The following is a 20,428-nucleotide window of genomic DNA, read 5'->3' on the forward strand; positions in this document are numbered from 1 at the left end:
ACCAGTTTCGGCGCACTTTCCATTTGACTTGTAGTATTAATCTGCCGCCGATTGAGTTCAGCTGCTTGAAATTGTGATTGAGAGATTTTTAGATCACGCGAAACCCTAAAAGTCAAGGGCGTAAAAGTCACTCGAAAAGTCAAAATTGTCAAGCGAAAATTTTACAGAAAACACATAGCCGGTAGAATAACGGAAACAACTCGAATCGTCGTTCATTATAATCTCTAACCTAACCTTGCGGAAATCAGAACATCAAAATAGACAAGGGAAAAAACAAAGGTAGCCCAACAAACCACATTAAAGTGTTTTAAAAATGCCTACAATTTTTTAGGTGCGGGGGAGCTAGGTGGGGTAGTTAGGTGAAGGGAGGGGTAGTTTGAGGGTAGGGGTAGGTGGGGGGGGGGGTGGGGTAGGTAGGTGGTGGGGGTAGGTAGGTGGGTAGACAGGTTGGGGAGGTGGGTACTGCTGGGGTAGTTGGGGGGGGGGGGTAGGTGGGGGTAGCTAGGTGAAGGAAGGGAGTAGGGGTAGGTGGGGGTAAGTTGGGGGGAAGCAGGGGCCGTGGGGAGGGGGGTAGGTAAGTGTTGGGGGGGTGGGGGGGGTAGATAGGTGTCGGGGTAGATAGGTGGTGAGGGGGGTTTGTGCGGTGTAGTTTAGATAATTAGGGGTGACTTATATAGGAACAAAAAATTACCTCTTCACCCTAAACATTACAAGCAGTTCCTAATTACTATACATTACAAACGAAACAACTGTTAAAGAGCAATGTTCGAAAACAGAAGTCAACAATCAAAAACGGAGGAAAATGCTCGAACAGAAAGAAATCAAAATTCAAATTATGAACAAACTTGCTTTCTGCTAAAAAAAAAACATAGCCGGTAGAATACCAGAAACGACTCGAATCGTCGTGCATTATAATCTCTAAGCTAACCTTACCAGAATCAGAACATCAAAATAGACGAGAGAAAAAACAACAGTAGCCCAACAGACGACATTAAAGTTTTTTAAAAATGCCGACAATTTTTTTAGGTGCGGGGGTGCTAGGTGGGTGGGTGGGTAGATAGGTTGGGGAGGTGGGTAGTGCTGGGGTAGTTGGGGGGGGGGGGGGGGAGGGTGGAGGTGGATAGGTGGTGGTGGTTTGTAATTAGGGGTGACTTATATAGGAACAAAAAATCTCAAAATGACCTTTTCACCTTGAACATTGCAGCAGTTCCTAATTACTATACATTACAAACGAAGCTACTGTTAAAGTCCAATGTTCGAAAACAGAAGTCAACAATCAAAAACGGAGGTAAATGCTCGAACAAAAGAAGTCAAACATTCAAGTTATGAACAAACTTGCTTTCTGCAAAAAAACCTGTAGAATCTCAATACTCCTCTTCGAGTCGTAAAAACCTGCAGAATCTCAATACTCCTCTTCGAGTCGTAAAAAGACACACACTTTTACAATAATTGCTATGAACTTCGTTCAAGAGCAATTAAAAAGGAGATCTCTCAGATCAGTATTTAACAAAATCTGCCTGTTGTTGAGAAGTTTTATAGCCATTTCAAACGTAGTCTTCTGATATGAATCTGTACACTCACCAGAAATTTTAGAAATCTGTATTATCAGGAATCTGAATAATCAGATATTAACTAATTGTCAAACATAACCACTAGCGTCAGGCGAATGGCTCTCAGACGAATGACAAGCGGTTGGTTTTCTTCAGTAGCTAGCTACGTTTTAGGGAGGACAGCTTTAGCTTAATTGAAGTGGCCTGAGAAGAGCTCGGCGCGCGGGTGAGCTCATGGATGGTGCGAGGGGGAGGGGGCGCACGTTTTCCTCCACAAGAATTCGCTTCATTTCAATGGCAATTCAAGCACAATAACTTCGGACAAAGTGCTCTCGAACGACAGGCGGTACAATTTAATGAATAGGAGCCATTTATATCTAGCAAAATTAAAAAAGTCAAGCGTGAGAAAGTCACTCAAGACGTGAAATTGAAAGAATGTTTTAGAATAAAATGCTCAAGCGAAAATTTTGCAAAACTCGTTTACAATATCTGCTTCTTCGTTCGAGAGCAATTATTTATTGTGCAGTTGATGTAAACTTTGAAGTAAATTGATTAAATCAAAGCGCAATTGAGTTGACTTTAACCATCTGAATGGGAGTAGCAGAAACTGAAGTCAACATGAATCTTATAAAAGAAGTCATATCATTCAGATTAATATTGCACGGAGAAGCGAATTTTCAGTTCTGCTGTTTTGAATCAAATTGCATGTAACACTATTTTTTGTCATTTATGCCTCTGCAAATGATCATCAATATGCCTCGTTTGCCACTTGAATGAATTTCCCATTTAACTCATTCCGTTATCTTCTCATAATTTACCTTTGAACTCAAAATTTGATCTTGATCTTCAAGGACGATGAAACTATACACAAGAGACAGTGGTTCTTAACTCACTTGGCAGCCAGACATTTTAACAAAATTAGAGATCAATTTATGTACTTTTACAATCCGAAGTATTTGGATTGTATTGGTGTGCTTTCTTTTTTTACGACTCGAAGAGGAGTATTGGTGTATTTAGTGTAACAAGAAGTGAAATGCATGAATACAAAGTTTTCAGGTCAAAATGCCAAAGAGCTGAGAGAAGAGAGTGGTTTTTTGTTCATGTCGATTATTTGAGAGAGAGAGAGCGAGAAAAGAAGGTGGATTAAAACTTTCACTGAGCTAGCGCAAATTTTTGATCACGTGCGGCTTTTTGAAAGCAGTTTTTATAGTTTTTCAATCCAACTTTTTCCGTCAAAGCTGTTTCAATCAATTATATAAACTTGCTATTGGAATTTGCATTTGAAAACATTTTTTACCATCTGAAGCAATTTTCACACTTTTGGTGTCAATTTTTAGCTATTCTTACCACCATTTTGCCTTAATTTAAAACTTTTTTCTTATTTAAGACGAATTCTATAGGTGTCGTTACACTTATTTAGGGAGTTTTGCGGTTTAAATTAGTTGTTTTAGCGATTTTGGTGGGCTTTCAATTTGATAGTTAACTATTTTTAGTTGTTTTTGTTGAAGCAAATTGAGTAAATTTAAGCAAATTTTCACTGATTATGAGTTTTTTTTGCCTATTTCTCTACACTTTAAGCTAGTCGCTGTAATTTTCCTTGGCAAACTCTTAGTTATGAACTATTCTATATGTTCCTACCATGAGGTGACACTTAAAGACAGGACGTGCCAGTTTTCACTGAAAAATATTTTGAAAAACTTCAGGTTTTTCAGGTTTCTTGTTGACGCATTTTAAAATTAATATTCTTGTTGCGCGTATTGGATGAGTGAATGATCTAGCAGAATTTAAAAATTCTCTGAATAATGGTTGGTAAGGAATTTGAAATCTATACAGGGATCTTTTCACTTAAAGTTAGACAAATTTTTAAATTTTCCAGGTTCTTAGTTCTTTGAAATTTTGAATAATTTTTTTTCATGAACCCACTTTATGGTTTTGTTTCTCAATTTATAATACTTTGTTACAAAAAGCCAGTATTACAGGGACTTAAGCCAATAGCTTTTCTGACGTCGCAAATAACAAAATTTTATCAGATGCTACATCAGTTTTTGTCAGTTAGCTTTGCATGTTACGTGGTTTTGTATCGAAATGCTTTTTATAACTAAATGTGCATAAGTCAAGTGAAAACGGTCATTTTCAAATCGTTTCCGGAATTCTTCCAGCTATGACTTTAAGATCTAATCACTTTTTCGAGTCTTTTCAAGTCGGTAAGAAGCCAAATTGGAGTGGTGATTTTAGGCCCGCTGAAGTATTAAAAGAAGAACAAAAGCAATTAGATTCGAGGCTTAATTATTTCTTGAACTAGCGCTAAAGCGCGGTCAGAAAATGGTGTTTGAGCAAAAAAGTTCGGGTTTTTCACACAGTCAATTTCAATTCAAATTTCTCTTGTGTCTTTTTTTTCTCTTGAGTGCTTAAATCTGATACATATGTCTTCCAAATACGGCATTTGGCATTTGCTTGAGTTCAAAAATGGACAGTTATAGCTTAATATTACTGACACAAATTGTGATCACGAAGTATTAGAACATTTGATTTTTGCCCCATTTTTTTTAACTTCTGTTGTCTTACAACTTAGTATAATTAATGATAAATATGGTCGATTAATGAGGCATAGACGAGCAAAATTATTGGTTTGAATTAAGAAATACTGTTTCTGGACTTTTTTCAGTGAACTTTTGAGATTTCCTATTATGTTTTTGCTGTTCTTCTTACGGTCTGATCGCTTTGTGTCAAAAATAACAGCTCCACGTGGCCTTCAAGTGTGAAGTATTTTTGTTCACCTTATTAGCTCCGACCTCTAATGAACATATCTTTTGACTGATGATACCGTTTGTTTTCGAAATAATCAGGTGCGTTTGTGAATCTTTCGTTTTGTAGTTATATTGTCTCTTTTACTGCCATTAGATCTGCCAACGTGTATTTTATGACTTCTGAGGTTTTATGGTTTGCTGCGGGCACGGATTTTGGCATGAGGTTATTTGGTTTTCTTGTAGGCCACTGACTTTCAAAAAATTTTTTTTCTAATTGAATTTTACTATTTCTTTGTTTTTTGCCTCCTTTTGCTTTGTTTGTCGTTAATTTGCCAGAAGGTTGTTGTATTTTGTACTCAATCCGAGGATGAGCAATGTCAATATGTTCAACATAGCCGGCAGATTGCCGAAAAATAGCGGCCGTTGACACGCTAGACGCATATCGGGATTGAAACAGAAAAAAGAAGAGATTGAACTTGGCAAAATTTTCCTAACTTTTCGAAGTTTCAAAAATTATTCTAATTCAGTGTGCAATTTCAACTAGAATCTAAACCTATACTTACTTCAGCATCTAAACTGAAGGTTATTAAGCTTAGTACTAATATCAGCTAGCAATCGCTCTAAATAAATTTGATAACTCAATGCACTATGACCTAATGACCGGGCTTTATCGGTTTTATCCCCTTTCTTTTTTTGATTTTGATCTCGATTTTGACATTGACCGTATTCACTACATTGTGTAATTCAATGAATGAAAGAATTTAGAACCCGTTCAGTTGAAACAGTGATGGAGGTAAGTCAGAAGTCAAATGTGAAAATCGTGACTTGTGTAAAACCAAAAACGCGATCAAAAGGTAAAGCAAAAAAATGAGAGCGCCTAAATAATAGCCGTTTGAAAGGCTGACGGCGGCTATTAATAATTTGATATTAATATCAGATATTCTTAAAACACCAGATCTTGTAAACAAAAATTTTCCAATTTTTTATAATTTTTTGTGCGTTTTTGCGCATATAGTGTCGTGGGCTTTTTGAGCAGGCTTAATTAGATATTATGTAAAAATGTTAGTTTTCGGGTCATTAGTTAATTCAATTCTTTGCATTGTAATTCCGGACCCGCTCTTTTCATTTTTTTTGCAAAGCCTAAATGCGGAAAAACAAAGCAATCGGGCTAAATTAGATAGTGCAAAAAGGCAGTGCTCTATTAAACTTCAGATTGTCTGCCTGTAGTTAGAATACATATGTTCATTAACAATTTTCTTTATTTGTGTTAGGATTTATTCAGCAGGAATCGGCTGCTTTTGTCCTAACCTGTTTTTGTCTCTTTTTGTGACCCTTTTTGGAGCGGCCGTCTCCAGCTCGGCTCGTATCGGCTTTGTTCGACTCAGTTTTCAATTCATTATGATCAAATTCGCTGTCGTCTCCGTCACTTGGTACTCGAGCTCCGGATTCATCATTCGTTCTCACACTATCCGCAAACCTTAAACGTCACAATTCCAACGTACTTTAGCGAAATTTTGCATATTGTTGTACTTAATTGTCATACCCGTTAAATTCGCAAAAAGCTGTTTTCCGCTGAAATATTTAACTCATGTTAACTCACATGATAGCTCTAAGAGCCGATCAATAATTTTGGCTCAATTTAGAAAACCAATCCCTCAACATCCATACAATTCTATGATTTTGGCACCCTAAATTGAGGGGTATCCAAACCACACAAAGTTGCCCTTCAGACAATTAATTTACGCCTCCGAGCAGCTCAGTGAATTTACGCCGTCGGGTTTTAACAGTTTATTACTTTTCTCAGGACAAATGGTAACAAAATGGGCGACAAACGATCAGATAAAATCGGCAGTGCGGAAAATCGCATAAAAACGACCAACAGAACTAATTTAATTGCTACAAGCTTCGTTTCAAAACAATTAAAAATCATGGATCTCAAATAATCAAAGATCTATTGCGGGCATATACGGCACGTGGATAAAAATGGACCCAAAATACAACAGTGACCTCCATTTGGCTCAAAAAGAGGTAGGGAAACATAACAACGGTCGGTGAGTTTGGTTGATTATTGCCACTTACTCTACGGGAAGCTCAATAGGAAGGCCGTGTAACAAAAAATAGATCCCAAAAAAGGGCTAGCTGTACAATTCACAACAATGCGAATTAAAACAGCAAAAAATGTCATTAACCATGAATTTAGGATTCCAAGCGATGTTGAAGAATCTTTCAATACGGAGAACTTTGATATCTCTGAAAATAGCATTTCCGGGTAATGTCCTAGAGCATTTCCGATTCATCTCAGCAGTTACCAAGAAACTCGAATCAAAGATGGTCAAACAAAAGCAATAAACAAAGCTGGGAGATTGCCAAAAATAGCGATAGCTTCGTAGATCTGTCGTCTCAAAAAGATAGTTAAGCAGATCAAAAAATTTTCTTCTTTTCATTAAATGTAATATTTTGATTAAAAATCTGAATAACTTATTGCTTCTAGTAGGTGCTGTTAAAAAGCCTTCAATTAGAGTGACACACTGTTGACCTTATCTCCTTGAATTAAATTTAAAAAAGACAATTTGAGAGTCATTTGAGAGTGAGGTAAGTCACCGTGACTAAAAACTTAAACGTAACCGACTAACGTCGGGCGAATTGCTCTCAAACGACCGGCGAACGGTTGGCTTCGTCAGTATCTAGCCATGGTTTAGTGAGGCTAGCTTTAGCTTAATTGAAGGGGCGTGAGATGAGCGCAGCTGGGGGGGGGGGGGGTGGGGCAACGGCGGGAGGGGATCTTTCAGGGCCCTTACGGCCTGAATGATGTGCAGGGGTTGGGATTGGGCGGGAGTGAGGAGGGTTGAGGTCTTCGGTGGTGGCGTGGGGGGAGTGGGGGTCAACTTCTAAGAACTGCCCTTCACACCAGAAGTATAAGTCTCCAAAACAGTTTCTATGAATCTTATACTTGGAGACATGTGAAAAGAACGGCTCTAAGAGAACTTGATGCCCGCTGGGCGCTACCTGTTTATTCCGTTTTTGAGAAAAAAAAGTCAAATGGGTCAGACGAAAAATCGGACAGCCGAAAAATCGCCTTAAAAAAGACCAACAGGACTAATATAACTGCTACGAAATTCGTTTGAGAGCAATTAATCAGGAGAACCAACTAAAAACTCGATTCACTGAGAGTAAAAATGAAATCGTCAGACATCCAATTCAGTCGAAATTGCATGAACGAATGAACAAAAAGCAGATTTGAAATGATTTTAACGTCAAATAGCCGTAACGAAAACTTTGAAATAAAAAACAACCTAACAGGACACGTCAGGCTGACCTACAATTCAAAACATTTCCATTGACTTAACAAAAATTAGATCCAGATTGGACTATGAACGGATTGGGAAAACAACTTAGAGAAAATTCAATCAAAAGTTGAGAAAACTGTAAGTTAAAGTCAAATTGCCGCAATTGAACAAAAAATCACAATCAAGAAAGCGAATTTTGTTTTCTAGCCTTTTCAGTCTACTCCCTGTTTTGGCGTGACCAACTGTTACTTCAAAAATCATGAAAATGTGTAAGCAGATCTTGATTTGGAAAAGCAGAAGGCCAACAATAGCCCGAGATATCGCTTTGCGGCTATTAAAAAACAAGCGGGTTTTCTGGTAATGACTGGAATTCTGGTAATTACTGGAATTCTGGTAATGACTGGAAAGGACCCAAAAAACATAGTAAAAGGAACAGACCAAAAAGAAAGTTCTTTTAATTAAGAGCTGAGATGTTATATTTTGGTAAAGAATCTGTTTAACGTATTGCTGCTTCAATTAGCGTCTCTAAAACAACCTTCATGTAGAGTGCCACACTTTGAATTAAAGTAAAGTTAATTTCAGACTTAGGCAGTCATTTTTGAATTAAAGTAAAGTTAATTGAAGTAAAGCCTCATTGAATTAAAGTAAAGTTACTTTCAGACTGAGGCAGTCATTTTTGAGAGATTAGCCACGTTTGGCAAAAAATTTTCTCCACTAAGAGTGAAAAAGCGTCACCCACGCAATTGGTGGGACGTAGGTGAGGCGGAAATGGGAGGGGGTAGATGGAAAATGGGGGAGGGGGTGTCTGTAGTTTGAATAGGTAGAAGGGACTGTTATGGGAAATTTTCTCAAAATGACCCTTTGTACTTGAGTATTAAGAGCAGTTTTTTATAACTATGTATTAGTAACTAGGCTACTGTTTAAGTCCAATGCTCGAAAACAGAAGTCAACGTTCTAAAACAGAAGCCAATCTTCAAAAACAAAAGTCGAAAGTTCAGGTCATGAATGCTCCTCATTGAGTCGTAAAAACCAAGAAGGGGGAGGGGCAAAAATATCTCTAGCTATCGCTGTGCGGCCATTAAAAAACTATGCTCGGCATTCGGTATTACGTCTTCAACGATATAAAGTAATATCGATACTGTAACATTAAAAAACTAGCTTTACGGTGACCCTTACTTGTGAAAAGAAGAATTAATTTATCCTTTGTATCAAAATACAAAACACTGACAGCAAGCAATAAGTAAATACATTTCATACTAATAAAGAACAAAAAATGGAACCATATGACCCTACTAAGTCTTTGACCTACTCTTGAACCCCTTGCAAATTGTATTCTAAATGGGCGAGAGATATTAAATTTCACGCAAAAATGCATAAATGAGATAAAAAATCCCAAAAAAATGATTACAGAAGAAGATTGGTAGCACCAAAAACTAGCAACATTTGGGCTTAATTAAATTTAGTACGGCTCGTAGTTCTCAGTACGTTCAGGGGATGAAATTAACCTGATGTGAGAAGGACAGAAAACATTGAGCTAAAAATATTTAAAAACATAGCCGGCAGGAAAATAGCCGCCGTTGACGCGCTTGATGCACATCGGGATTGAAACAGAAAAAGAAAGAAAGCAGAGATAAATTGACCTAATTTTTAATATTTTTCCGGTGTCAAAAAGTGTTCTAATTCGGCGTGCAGTTGCAGTTGGATTCTAAAACTATTTTTAATTCAGCTTCTAAACTGAAAGCTAAAAAGCTTAGTACCAATGTCAGATAGCAAAAACTCTAATGCACTTTGATAACTTAATTCTCAATGAAATAATGACCAGGCTCTATCGGTTTATCCTGTCTCTTTTGATTTTGATCTTTTGACTTTGAGAGTATTCACCACATTGCGTAATTTAATGCGTGAAAGAATTTACAATCCGTTCAGTTGAAACAGTGAGTGAGGTAAGTCAGACGAGAAAATCCTGACTTATGTAAAAACGAAAAACGTGATCAAAAGGTAAAGCGAATTAAAAAAACATAGCAGGACAAGTCCTGACGTACAATTCAAAGAATTCTCATTGACTAAACAAAAAAGACCTAGAATGGGCTATGAGTGAAATGGGAGAACCAATTCTAAAAATTCAGACCAAAAAATTTTTAAAAAACAAAATCAATGTCAAAATGCCGCATGTGAACAAAAAACCACTAGCCAGAAATGCAAATTTGGTTCAAACCAAAAAACTGGGCCTAGAATGAACTATGAATGAATAGGTAAACTATTTAGAAAATCCGATCCAAAAAAAAATATTGAAAAAACAGTAAAATCAAAGTGAAATTGCTGCATGTGAACAAACAACCACTTGCGAGAGCGAATTTTTGTTCAAACACCGTTTTCTCACTCTACTTTAAAATAAGAGCAAATAAATTTCACACCGCAAAACCCCTCGCTGTTTCGCTCCACTTCCTGTTTTGGCGTGACGAAATCGCTACTCCAAATTGACTTCAAAAATCATGAAAATGTCCAAACAGATCTTAAACAAAGACAGTGCCCCAATACAATTCAAATTCTTTGAATTTTAAAAAGGAGAGCGCCTAAATAATAGCCGTTGAGAGGCTGACGGCGGCTGTTAAACATAATCGACTAAACGTCGGAAGAATTGCTCTCGAACGACTAGTGCGAGCTCTAATCAATTGCAACCTGCTTCAGTCGTGGGGGGAGGGGGAGCCTAAATGGGACTAAGAAGTTCAATAGTGGGCTTCACATTAGAATTTAAAATATACCACTAGTAAGATTTAAAGTGAAAAATGTCACCAGTTTCTGAGCACATTTCATTTGACTTTTAGTATTAAATTGCCGCCAATTGAGTTCAGCTGCTTGAAATTGTGATTGAGAGAAAATTTTAGATCACGCGAAACGCAAAAAAAAGTCAAAGGGCGTAAAAGTCACTCGAAAAGTCAAAACCGTCAAGCAAAAATTTGCATAAAAAAGACACACACGTTAACAATAATTGCTATGAACTTCGTTCAAGAGAAATTAATAACTATCTACGAAACACAACCAACTAAATTCGAGCGAAATGCTCTCAAACGACTGGTGAGCGGTTGGCTTCGTCCCTAGCGAGTTACGGTTTAAGGAGGGTAGTTTCAGCTTAATTGAAGGAGTGAGCGCAGCGGGGAATTTCACTTCGTTTGAGAGCAATTAATAACTATCTGACGTATGAATCATTAATTGGTTTTCACATGGGTAATTATCCTCCTAAAGCCTACTAAAACTTCTTAATCAGAAAATGAATCTCCATCAGTGTAGGAGCTTGTCCATGGCACTCGAGCTCAAATGCTCGTGTGCTTTGTGCTTCTGTTCCTCGTCCCCAGATCAACTAAGATTCGTGTTCTTTTATATAGCCAGCAAGCTTAAATTGAAGTAATTTCAGACCATCGTAAGATTTTTTTTACCTGTGCAGGAATTCGTCATCTTGGGCATCGTTTATAACACTGGCACTGTCATCACTTTTCGTAGCTTTCTCTTTCTTTGATGAGTGCGATTTTGTCGTCTTCGAAGATTGATGAGAACTAGAATCGGTCTCTCCGGTGGCTCTCGCTTCTTTTTCCATCTCGATTTTAGCCTTTTTGACCACATCACGGTGCTTTTTACTCCTCTCGTGACTCTCTTTGGCATTTATTGTCTTAAAATCTTTATTACAAAACAAACATTTGAGGTCGTTGGGGTCAAATGCGTTTTCATCACTGCTTGTTTCTGATTGGTCAACAATATCGTTGTCTGCTTTTGATTCTGATGTGTCCTTAGATGAGCCTACTTTGCCAGCGTCATCATTTTCAACATCATCATTTAACAATTGGTTTTCATCATCGTTATCTGACAATTCATTGAGCTCTGCCGAATATTTCTCCACCATTTTCAGATGGAGTTTTGACGTTTGATGGTTCATGAGACTTTTTTCATTTTTGAACACTTTTTCACACAATTCACAAAAGTACTCGATCTCATCAGAATCTGACTCCGAGCTGTCTTCGTTTAAATCTTGAAGAGACATCCCATTTTCAGTCAGCAATTCATTAGTTGCAATAGCAGCTTCTGCAGCCGCAACTGAAGCTTTGTAAGCTTGCACACTGGCTTGTTGCTGCCTAAAAATATGATCAGAATTACAGATCTGTTTCTTCCTCTAAGGCAAAACTTTAATTTTAAAAGCCTATGAAAACAAACTAACGCACGTTTAGGCACTGATGACAGTTTCTATAGCCTAATAAGAGATAAGACCATACATTAAAAATCAAATACATAATTTTATGAAACAATAGTGTAAAAATAGCATTATCTATGGTACTATACTCAAGCACTGAGGAGGGGAGGAGGAAACAGTTCCAAAATTAATTTGAAAAATCTCTAAAACGGCGTCTTCTGTGTTTGAACAATCAAAGAATGATGCCTCTTCAATATAGTCTAGATGGGATTTACATTGTGATGCATTGACTTCCTGATAGTGCCAAAATAATATATAAAATTGACATTAAGTCAGACGAATTGTCGTTTATGAATAATACAAAAATGAATATGGAATAATTAATTAGAAAAAAATAAACCACTCTAATTAATCTTCTTCTCGTCAGTTTAACAAGCCTTTGAAATACGCGACTCTTTTACCAGGTTAGTGAACAAATCGTAAATTTAACACCCACCCACCTTTCGCAGATAACACATGGAACACCTGGTCTGGTAAATTGCTATTTTTCTCTTGAATTTATGTTTACAGCTTTTGGTAATTAGAGACAAAAATTTTCAAATTCTACGTGATCTACGCGATCAATTTGCAAAATTTCATTTTCAGGCTCTTATAGCTATTAATATCTTTTTTGATCGCTGTCATAGACTTTATGCATACCTATTTGTTTGTTCAAACACCGGAAATAGAAAAACTACTCATACATAGGATCACGCTAATCGGTTAAAGGACAGAACAAGTGATGACAAATGTGTGTGAGCAAGAAACTAACAGTATGCGTTGATTTTGTCGCTCTAATTCTCGCTGCTTTCTCTCCAGTTCTCGTTTCTCGTCCTCCAATTTCTTTTCCTCCTTAAATTATGAAAAAAGACTCATGTCTAACCTAAATTAGAATGTCTTTCTTAAACTAAAAATCATCAACTAAACAATGATCTAACAAGGAGCTTTCATACAACCTTCCTGAATACAGATTTGCACTTGAATAAACGGCAAAGATTTTATCGATAACGTATAATGATTCTCTGTTTGGCTTTAGACGCGCTTAGATAAGTATCGCATGGCGTCTTTGTTAAGTAACCTAACCAAGCATGACCAAATAGATTTTAATCCTTACCATGTACTTTTTGAATCGTGGGTCTCGTTTCTTTACTTGGGACACCAGCATCTAAAACATCAAACCCCCAATTATTTGAATTGTGAGTGAGTTCTGCATCAGGGCTCCCAGTGGCTTAAATGCCAACTTGTTTGAATCGTTGTAATTAAAGAGATCAAATCTCTCTTTATGCCATGGGGCATGACTTTGCTCATGAGGCTCATGTCTTTGCACTTTCACATGAATTTAACTCGGTCTTAAGAATATTTATCAAAGCATTGAACAGAATTTTCAGTTTTATTGCCACCAATAGATACCGAGGAGTGGTTACCATGATTAGAGGCCCCCTTCTGAAAAAATGCACAGAATCAACCTTTGTCAAAGTACATCAGTACATGCGTTTTTACTCATTAAGTACCAGAATTATAATTGCAAAACGCGTTTTAAACAACCTTGTATTTTTTAGCTTAGCGTACAAATTTAGTTCACCTACTACTGAAATTGGAGAACATACCCACTAGATAGCTAGAAAATAGCCGCTAGAAAACAACCCAAAAAAAGCTGACAAATTGGTCTTAAGAGAGCCGGATTGTAGAATTTAAGGAATGGAATGTACTAGAAATTAAATTTCAGGTTCCTTCTCTTCATAGCTATACTTTTTGTGAAGAAAACCCCCTCATCTTGGACACCGTTAGTGTTTTTCACTTGCATCAAAAGTTGTAAAGAAAGGAAAATCTACGAGAAACCAACGAAAAAACTATAATTAAGCAAAAAGAAAAACGAAGATCACAGCCTGAAAACGTTCAAGACGAAAAAAATGTTGTGATTACTATTTTAGCAATTAGACTACCAATGAAATTCAAGAATCTTAGGTAGAACAATTGGTAGCGGTAGAGGAACAATCACCACGAACACAATTGATCAATCTTCAAGTACAAAGAAACGAGAACATGAGAAAAGAACAAAGTTGTCTCAACACGGCTTTTTCCACCTTATAGATTATTCAAGAATAAATGATTGAGAACAAATTTTACAGCCTCACACGAGGTACTTAGTTCACTTGTTGTGATCTAGAAACGAAAACCTTCGCTACATCCCATTCACACAAAACAGTCCATGATAATTGGATTAAACTAATTGGATTAAACAAAACTCATGAGCGAAAAACAATGCTGAGCAAAAAATCAAAGATCTTAGTCGAATGACGTTCCAACAGCTTAACCTAAATATAGTCAATGCGTATTTGAATTCAAGAGACTACACGGAAAAGCTACAGAAATTCAACTCAAGCTTATTTATTCGGACAGATCTATAGTATTGACAGGAGATTATAATGTTTTTAATAATATGGTTCAAACAGGAAGTGTTACCAAAAAAACAGCAACTCGCAACCCTGTAACCTCTTCCCAAAGGATAAGATCCAGTTACAGTAGGTGAGTCTAGACCTAAAAGCTTACTGAACACCGCAAGACAATTTATTTGGAACGCTTTATCTAACAGAAAGCATTTTATAGCTAATCTCGAAGACATAATAGGTAACATCGGACCCCTTTTTTAAACATTAGGCAAAATAAAACAGCACCGATCGAAACACATATCTCAAAAACAACTCTATAATTTGAATTGCATTGTTAATATGGGTTTTTCAAACGCTTTTGAAAAAATAGACAGAGGTTACACAATTGCGCTTCTGAATTAGAGTTGACCAATATACAAAATCTACAATCAGAACAATTCAAGAGAAACGAACTCAATTATTGAGATCAATGGCTACCTTTCTAAAAGGGCATATGCAGATATTCTATGTCCCGTCCAAAATTCATTAGTTGCTGTCCTTATTCATACAGAAAAACATTTGAATGGAAACAGCTGAAAGTGCAATCCTATCGACGAGAAAATTTTCTTGTGTGACATAAATCTAGGTATAATTTTATCCACAGAAAATTCAGAGACAAAACTCATTGAACTCGTAAAAACACAAATAGCCCTCTTGTCTCAATACCTTTTCAGCTAAGAAATTGAAGATTAAAAAAACAAATTTAGAATTTTTATCCTTCCAAGACGCCATTACTATGCATGACACATGTACTCGGCAAAAAACTGATAAATACTCAGAGTCTCATCAACAACCTTCTCAAAACGCGTCACAAAAGAAAACTTAATATGAAGCTTTAGACAAACTAGTTTCAAGGGACGCAATCTCGTGAAATATCTCAAAAGTCATGAACTCATTGATCAAAGAATAACCGATAAGAATTTATTTACGTTGTCAATGCCTGTTAATTTATTTTAATAAGGCCCAAAGTTATTCAAAAGGAGGAAATTATACTTCTGTTTGAAAAGAACGATGACAATTCACTCAGGTTGCATAATCACATAGGAACAATAGTGATCTACTGGTACATAATGGCTGAAATTTTTCCATAAGCAATACTCAGAAACATTTTAACAAATCAGTTATCAACAACTGTTCGCTTTCTGAGTTTACTCATCTATTCAAAGATTTTTGGAAAATATAAAAACCCTTACCACAAATAAAATTATTAAATCGCCTTGCCTTTAACTGCATGGTTGATGAAGAAATTAGATGGCTGCAAAAATTCTTGGAGTCACCTATGTTGCAAAGAATTCCAAATCTCGGAACATTCAGTACTTGATGCAGATGCAAAAAAAAGTAGGAGCAAGAAACAACCTCAGAGTGACTAGCAGGTGCGACGTCTTTGTGATTAAAGAACTTATGTTTTACAGCAAGTTTTTAAACGGATCGTTGCAAGAAGCTCCTGAACAAACAAAAAGCTATTTAGACATTCTATTCGATATGTAATGCACTTCCACTCAAATTGACTTTGAATGATTAGGCCAACTATCGTAAATATCACGATCTAAATTTATTATTTTAAAAAATTTGGATTGAAACAAAAACAGGAATTGTATAGAAAAATGCTATTCTTTCAGAAAAATATCAAAAGTACCTAAAAAGTAAGCTCAAGATTCAAAGTTTTATCCAAATTAGTATTCAAAATTTTTTCAATGAGCTTTAAGGTTTTAACTTACAAACCACAGGGCGCTGTTATTTCTTAACTCCTTCGGTTTTATCTCAATTAAAAATAGTTTTCCAAATGTATTTTTCTTCTATCACTTCGTTTTTATAACTTTGCTTCTAGCAAGTCCTCTCAAAATCCTTTCAAATTTGATTCGAATGATGTATTAAAATTTCATCATTAAAGGCTCACGAAAATGATCCTAAGTATTTTCAATCTGAATAACTTTGGACAGTTTCACAGCCCTGAAGGAAAACTTTTTTGCACGGAATCTGAACTATTGCTATTCAATAACAAGCTAGAGCAGATGCTCGAATATGGACCGCTTTCTTTTCCACATATTGTGTCAGCCTTGCGCAAGACAATAATAAAATTTCTAAAATTAAATTTCAGAAGTTACACTACTTTTCAATTTCAGTACTTGCTGATCGGATATTGCTTTCTTGATTCGTTTCTTTACACTGTCGAAATGATCCCAACTTTTTCCCACATGATCCCAAATCAGAAAAGATCCCAATTTTTTCATCATTTTTAGAATCCGCTAGGACATTAATAACCTTTAAAACCGGGCCTTAGCAATCGGGCCTTTTATTTTAATTTTTTTGCCAGAGAGCCTAAACCCTCTGGTGAACAAATTAGTTCTTAAAACCAAATTTTAACTGTCAAATTTACAACTTAAAAGTCGGGGGGGGGGGTTAAATGGTGTATTTCATTTCAGCTCTACTGGATGTTTATTTGAGCTTTATTGAATCTTCATTTGAGATATCTGAAGAGACAAATATAACGACAATATTAAACATACCTGGCAGATTGCCAGAAAATAGCCGCAATAGCTTCGTAGATCTGCAGTCTCAAAAAAAAACAGTAAAAAAGACAGACCAAAAAAAATTCGTCTTTTCATTGAAGGCTAATATGTTATATTTTGATTAAAAATCTGTATAAGTTTTTGCTGCCTCTATTAGCTGCTCTCTACTAACCTTCACTTAGAGTAACACACACCCATTTGACCTCATCTCTTTGAATTAAAGTAAATAAAAGTCAATTTCAAAGTGAGGAAGTCATTTTTGTGAGTGAGGTAAGTCAAGCATGATCAAAAATTTAATCAGGCAAATGAACAAAAAAACTCGCTCCACTAAGAGCGAAAAATGACGTCACGCACGCACTTCAGTTGAAATTGAATGAATGAATGAACAAAAAGCAGATTTGAAGTGGTTGTGACTTCATAGGGTCGTAAAAAAATCCCGGCGACGAAACATAGCCGGAAGAATTCCGGAACAAGCTCGAAGCATCAAACTTCGCAAAAAAACAGAATTGCAGCTGAAGCCATTACCTTTTGTATTAAATTATTTCCTCCCCAGGTCTGATCTAAAAATTGGTAAAATTTAAACCACTGTCACCAAGACAAAAAAATATAGCAAAATTTTATATTGGAAACTTTTGGTAACGTTAAAAAATCCGAAATAATTAGGAAGGACAAAAAACTGATAGGCTAAAAAATTAGGCAGGGCTATCAATTGCCTTCAAATAATTCATGATTCTAATCTCAAAAATATATAATAATCTTAGAAACTAAGTTTGATTTTTCAAAAAAGAATGATTAAATTTAAGAATCAGAAAACCACTACAACTAGATTTCTAAAAACTGCAATTAAGACAAAAACAACACATACTTTTTCCTTGATGTATATATTCTAGACACCATGATTTCACACTAATTCAAATATTAAATTAATCATAGAAAAGACATAAGCAAGAGAACAATAATCAAATGCAAAAAATAGTTTTAAAACAATACGAAGACCTGGAGAAAATTACAATAAGTAGAAATAAATGGATATTTGTGAAAAGGGCTTCTAGCAAACTCTCGGTACTGCCTTATGTTGAATGAAATCATTTGCAATCCAAAGAAATGACGAAAATCTAAAACAAAGCTGAAATCATTCAAATTTTTAACAACTGAATAAATCAATATAACGAATATAACTGTAGGTGCCCGGACAACACTAGAAGGAAACAAACTAAAATGTGAAGAATAAGGACACAATTTATGGAACACCGCAACATACAGACTAATTCTTCAATTTTGAAAGTTAAATATTAAAGATAAAAATAAAAAAAAGAGTACATTCCACTGTTCATCATTCGAGACATAGAAAAGACAACCAGTCATCCGAGACAAAGATCCATCCTCCTTCCTGAAAAAAAAACTCAAAAAGAAAAAGCGGAAATCAAATGTACGAAAAATTTAAACATTTTGCAAAAAAAAATTAAATAAAATTCTGAGACTCTATTTATGAAAAAAATTCTGTTTTTCAAAAAATGATTGAAATTTTATTGAGACGAAATTGAAGTCCCTGATTTGCACCAAAAGACTATTTCTAGTAATTAAATCCAGAATACAAACAAAAAAAACAGAAAAATTAAAAAAAATACAACCAAAAATAGATTAGCATATGTACAATTTTATAAAACAAAATTACATCGAGGTAGAAAGAGACGTTGAGTATATAAATTATCAAAAGGGGGTCGCTATATTAACTAATTTTGGACTGAAAACAAACAACTGAAAGATCCAAAAAGGAAGAAATCTCTAGAAAAAAAAGCCAAAAATTAAAAAATCAAGAAATTTGTGCCAATTTTGAACTTCAAACGCATTTTCAGGCTCTGCAAAACACTGTGGTACCAATTACCGAGATTTACATTTCAATATAGCATTGACTTGAAATTATTTCTACAAAAAACCAAACTAAAAGCAAAAAATTGGGCCATTTGGACGAAAAAACGGCTAAAAACGGTTATCTATATATGCCATTCAGTCAAAAACTACTTTTCAAAGTCAAAAAGTCATTCACTAAACGCAGCGCATGATCAGAAAACTTCTCTCGCTCAGAAAAAATCAGTTCACACGGCAACTTTACTCACTTTCACTTTTAGGTCAAAACAGCGTCTGAACGAATAGTACTTCCAGTAAAAAAAAAAAAAACCTTAAGAAAACCAATACTCCTCTTCGAGTCGTAAAAAAAACCAAGAGAAGGCCAAAAACAGCCCCAGCTATCGCTGTGCGGCTATTAAAAACATAACCGACTAAACGTAGGAAGAATTGCTCTCGAACGACTAGTGGGAGCTCTAATCAATTGCAACCTGCTTCAGTCGGGGGGGGGGGGGGGGGAGCCTAAATGGGAATAAGACGTTCAATAGTGGGCTTCAAATAACATTAGAGTTTAAGATATACCACTATTAAGATTTAAAGTGGAAAATAGCACCAGTTTCGGCGCACTTTTCATTTGAATTTTAGTATTAAATTGCCGCCAATTGAGTTCAGCTGCTTGAAATTGTGATTGAGAGAGAATTGAGAGAGATAGATCACGCGAAGCGCAAAAGGTCAAGGGCGTAAAAGTCACTCGAAAAGTGAAAACCATCAAGCGAAAATTTTGCATAAAAAAGACACACACGTTTACAATAATTGCTATGAAAGTGCAAGAGCAATTAAAAATACAACATTGATTTCGATAAACTTAAATAAGACTAACCCGCACATTCTCGTTCCACTCTTTCCTTGCAGTCATTCTCATCTTCTTATTTTCCTTTTCCATCAATTTGGCAACTTTGGCATTGGGAGCTTCCCTCGTATTCAGTTCCTCCACCCACACAAAACTCCTTCTGGTGGAGAAACATTCCCACCATGCGTAGAAAGCCCTCACCTAAGAAGACAATTACAACTTATTGCTCCAATTTTATGCCCACATTTTTGTTCACACCTTTTTTTAGTGCATCCCAGACTAACATGTGTCGTATCAAACTCAAGCTCTTTGCGTCCTGAACTTCACGACAGAAAAATTTCGAGAAAATTGCTTTTCGGAAGTTTTTTAATTCTGGCAATTTCATGTCATTTTAGCCCAACCTTTGATCAAAATTTTCGACAAATTAGTTTTTATTTTCACCATTTAAGGTACTACACTATTTTTTTGGCGGAACAATAATTATCTTGTCTTTCTACAACTGTCATTATTTAGAAATCGAAAACATTTAAAAATTGCATTTTTCAGAAAAATTTTCAGCACTGTTACAGCCATTTGATATGAAATTTTTGAATTTATTTAACACAATTCTTCTCTATCCATTAAAGAAATCAATAGAACAAAATTCAATTAAAATCTGTCACAATAGATTAATTGTTCATGAAAGTCCGGAAAAATATAAAGATAATTCATATCGAAATTTTAAGGTTTGCTTGCACATTGTGATTAAATTGGAAATCCTTTTGAGAACCACTTTGACGCCTGCTTTTACTACCCCCCCCCAGCAGTACGGTTACAAAAAAAGGCAGCTTTCGGGCTGAAAACGTAACTCTGGAAGTGCGAAAACAGATTGTTGAGAAAACATTTGTTTAGATCCGGTATTTTCACGGTTGTGTTCAATGATACTTTTTGACTGTCTATTTATTCCGGAGTCCTAAAACAACTTTCTAGGAGTGGGCCAACTTTTGTTTTT

General features: G+C 35.8%; 1 protein-coding gene across 1 annotated transcript in view; it reads right to left on the bottom strand.

The window, feature by feature from the left end:
• LOC142337553 (dnaJ homolog subfamily C member 21-like) overlaps window positions 1-20,428 on the bottom strand; it is a 32,532-nt gene that overhangs the window by 4,982 nt on the left and 7,122 nt on the right. The window contains exons 5-9 of the mRNA XM_075386863.1: window positions 19,468-19,638; window positions 12,918-12,968; window positions 12,576-12,655; window positions 11,019-11,708; window positions 5,606-5,774 (exon numbers count right to left, since the gene is read on the bottom strand). Of these exons, the coding sequence (XP_075242978.1) occupies window positions 5,606-5,774; window positions 11,019-11,708; window positions 12,576-12,655; window positions 12,918-12,968; window positions 19,468-19,638 (1,161 nt within the window). The remainder of the gene's footprint in view (window positions 1-5,605; window positions 5,775-11,018; window positions 11,709-12,575; window positions 12,656-12,917; window positions 12,969-19,467; window positions 19,639-20,428) is intronic.

The sequence above is a fragment of the Convolutriloba macropyga genome, chromosome 4, assembly GCF_964194025.1.
Source record: "Convolutriloba macropyga chromosome 4, txConMacr16.3, whole genome shotgun sequence".
Classification (NCBI taxonomy): domain Eukaryota; kingdom Metazoa; phylum Xenacoelomorpha; order Acoela; family Convolutidae; genus Convolutriloba; species Convolutriloba macropyga.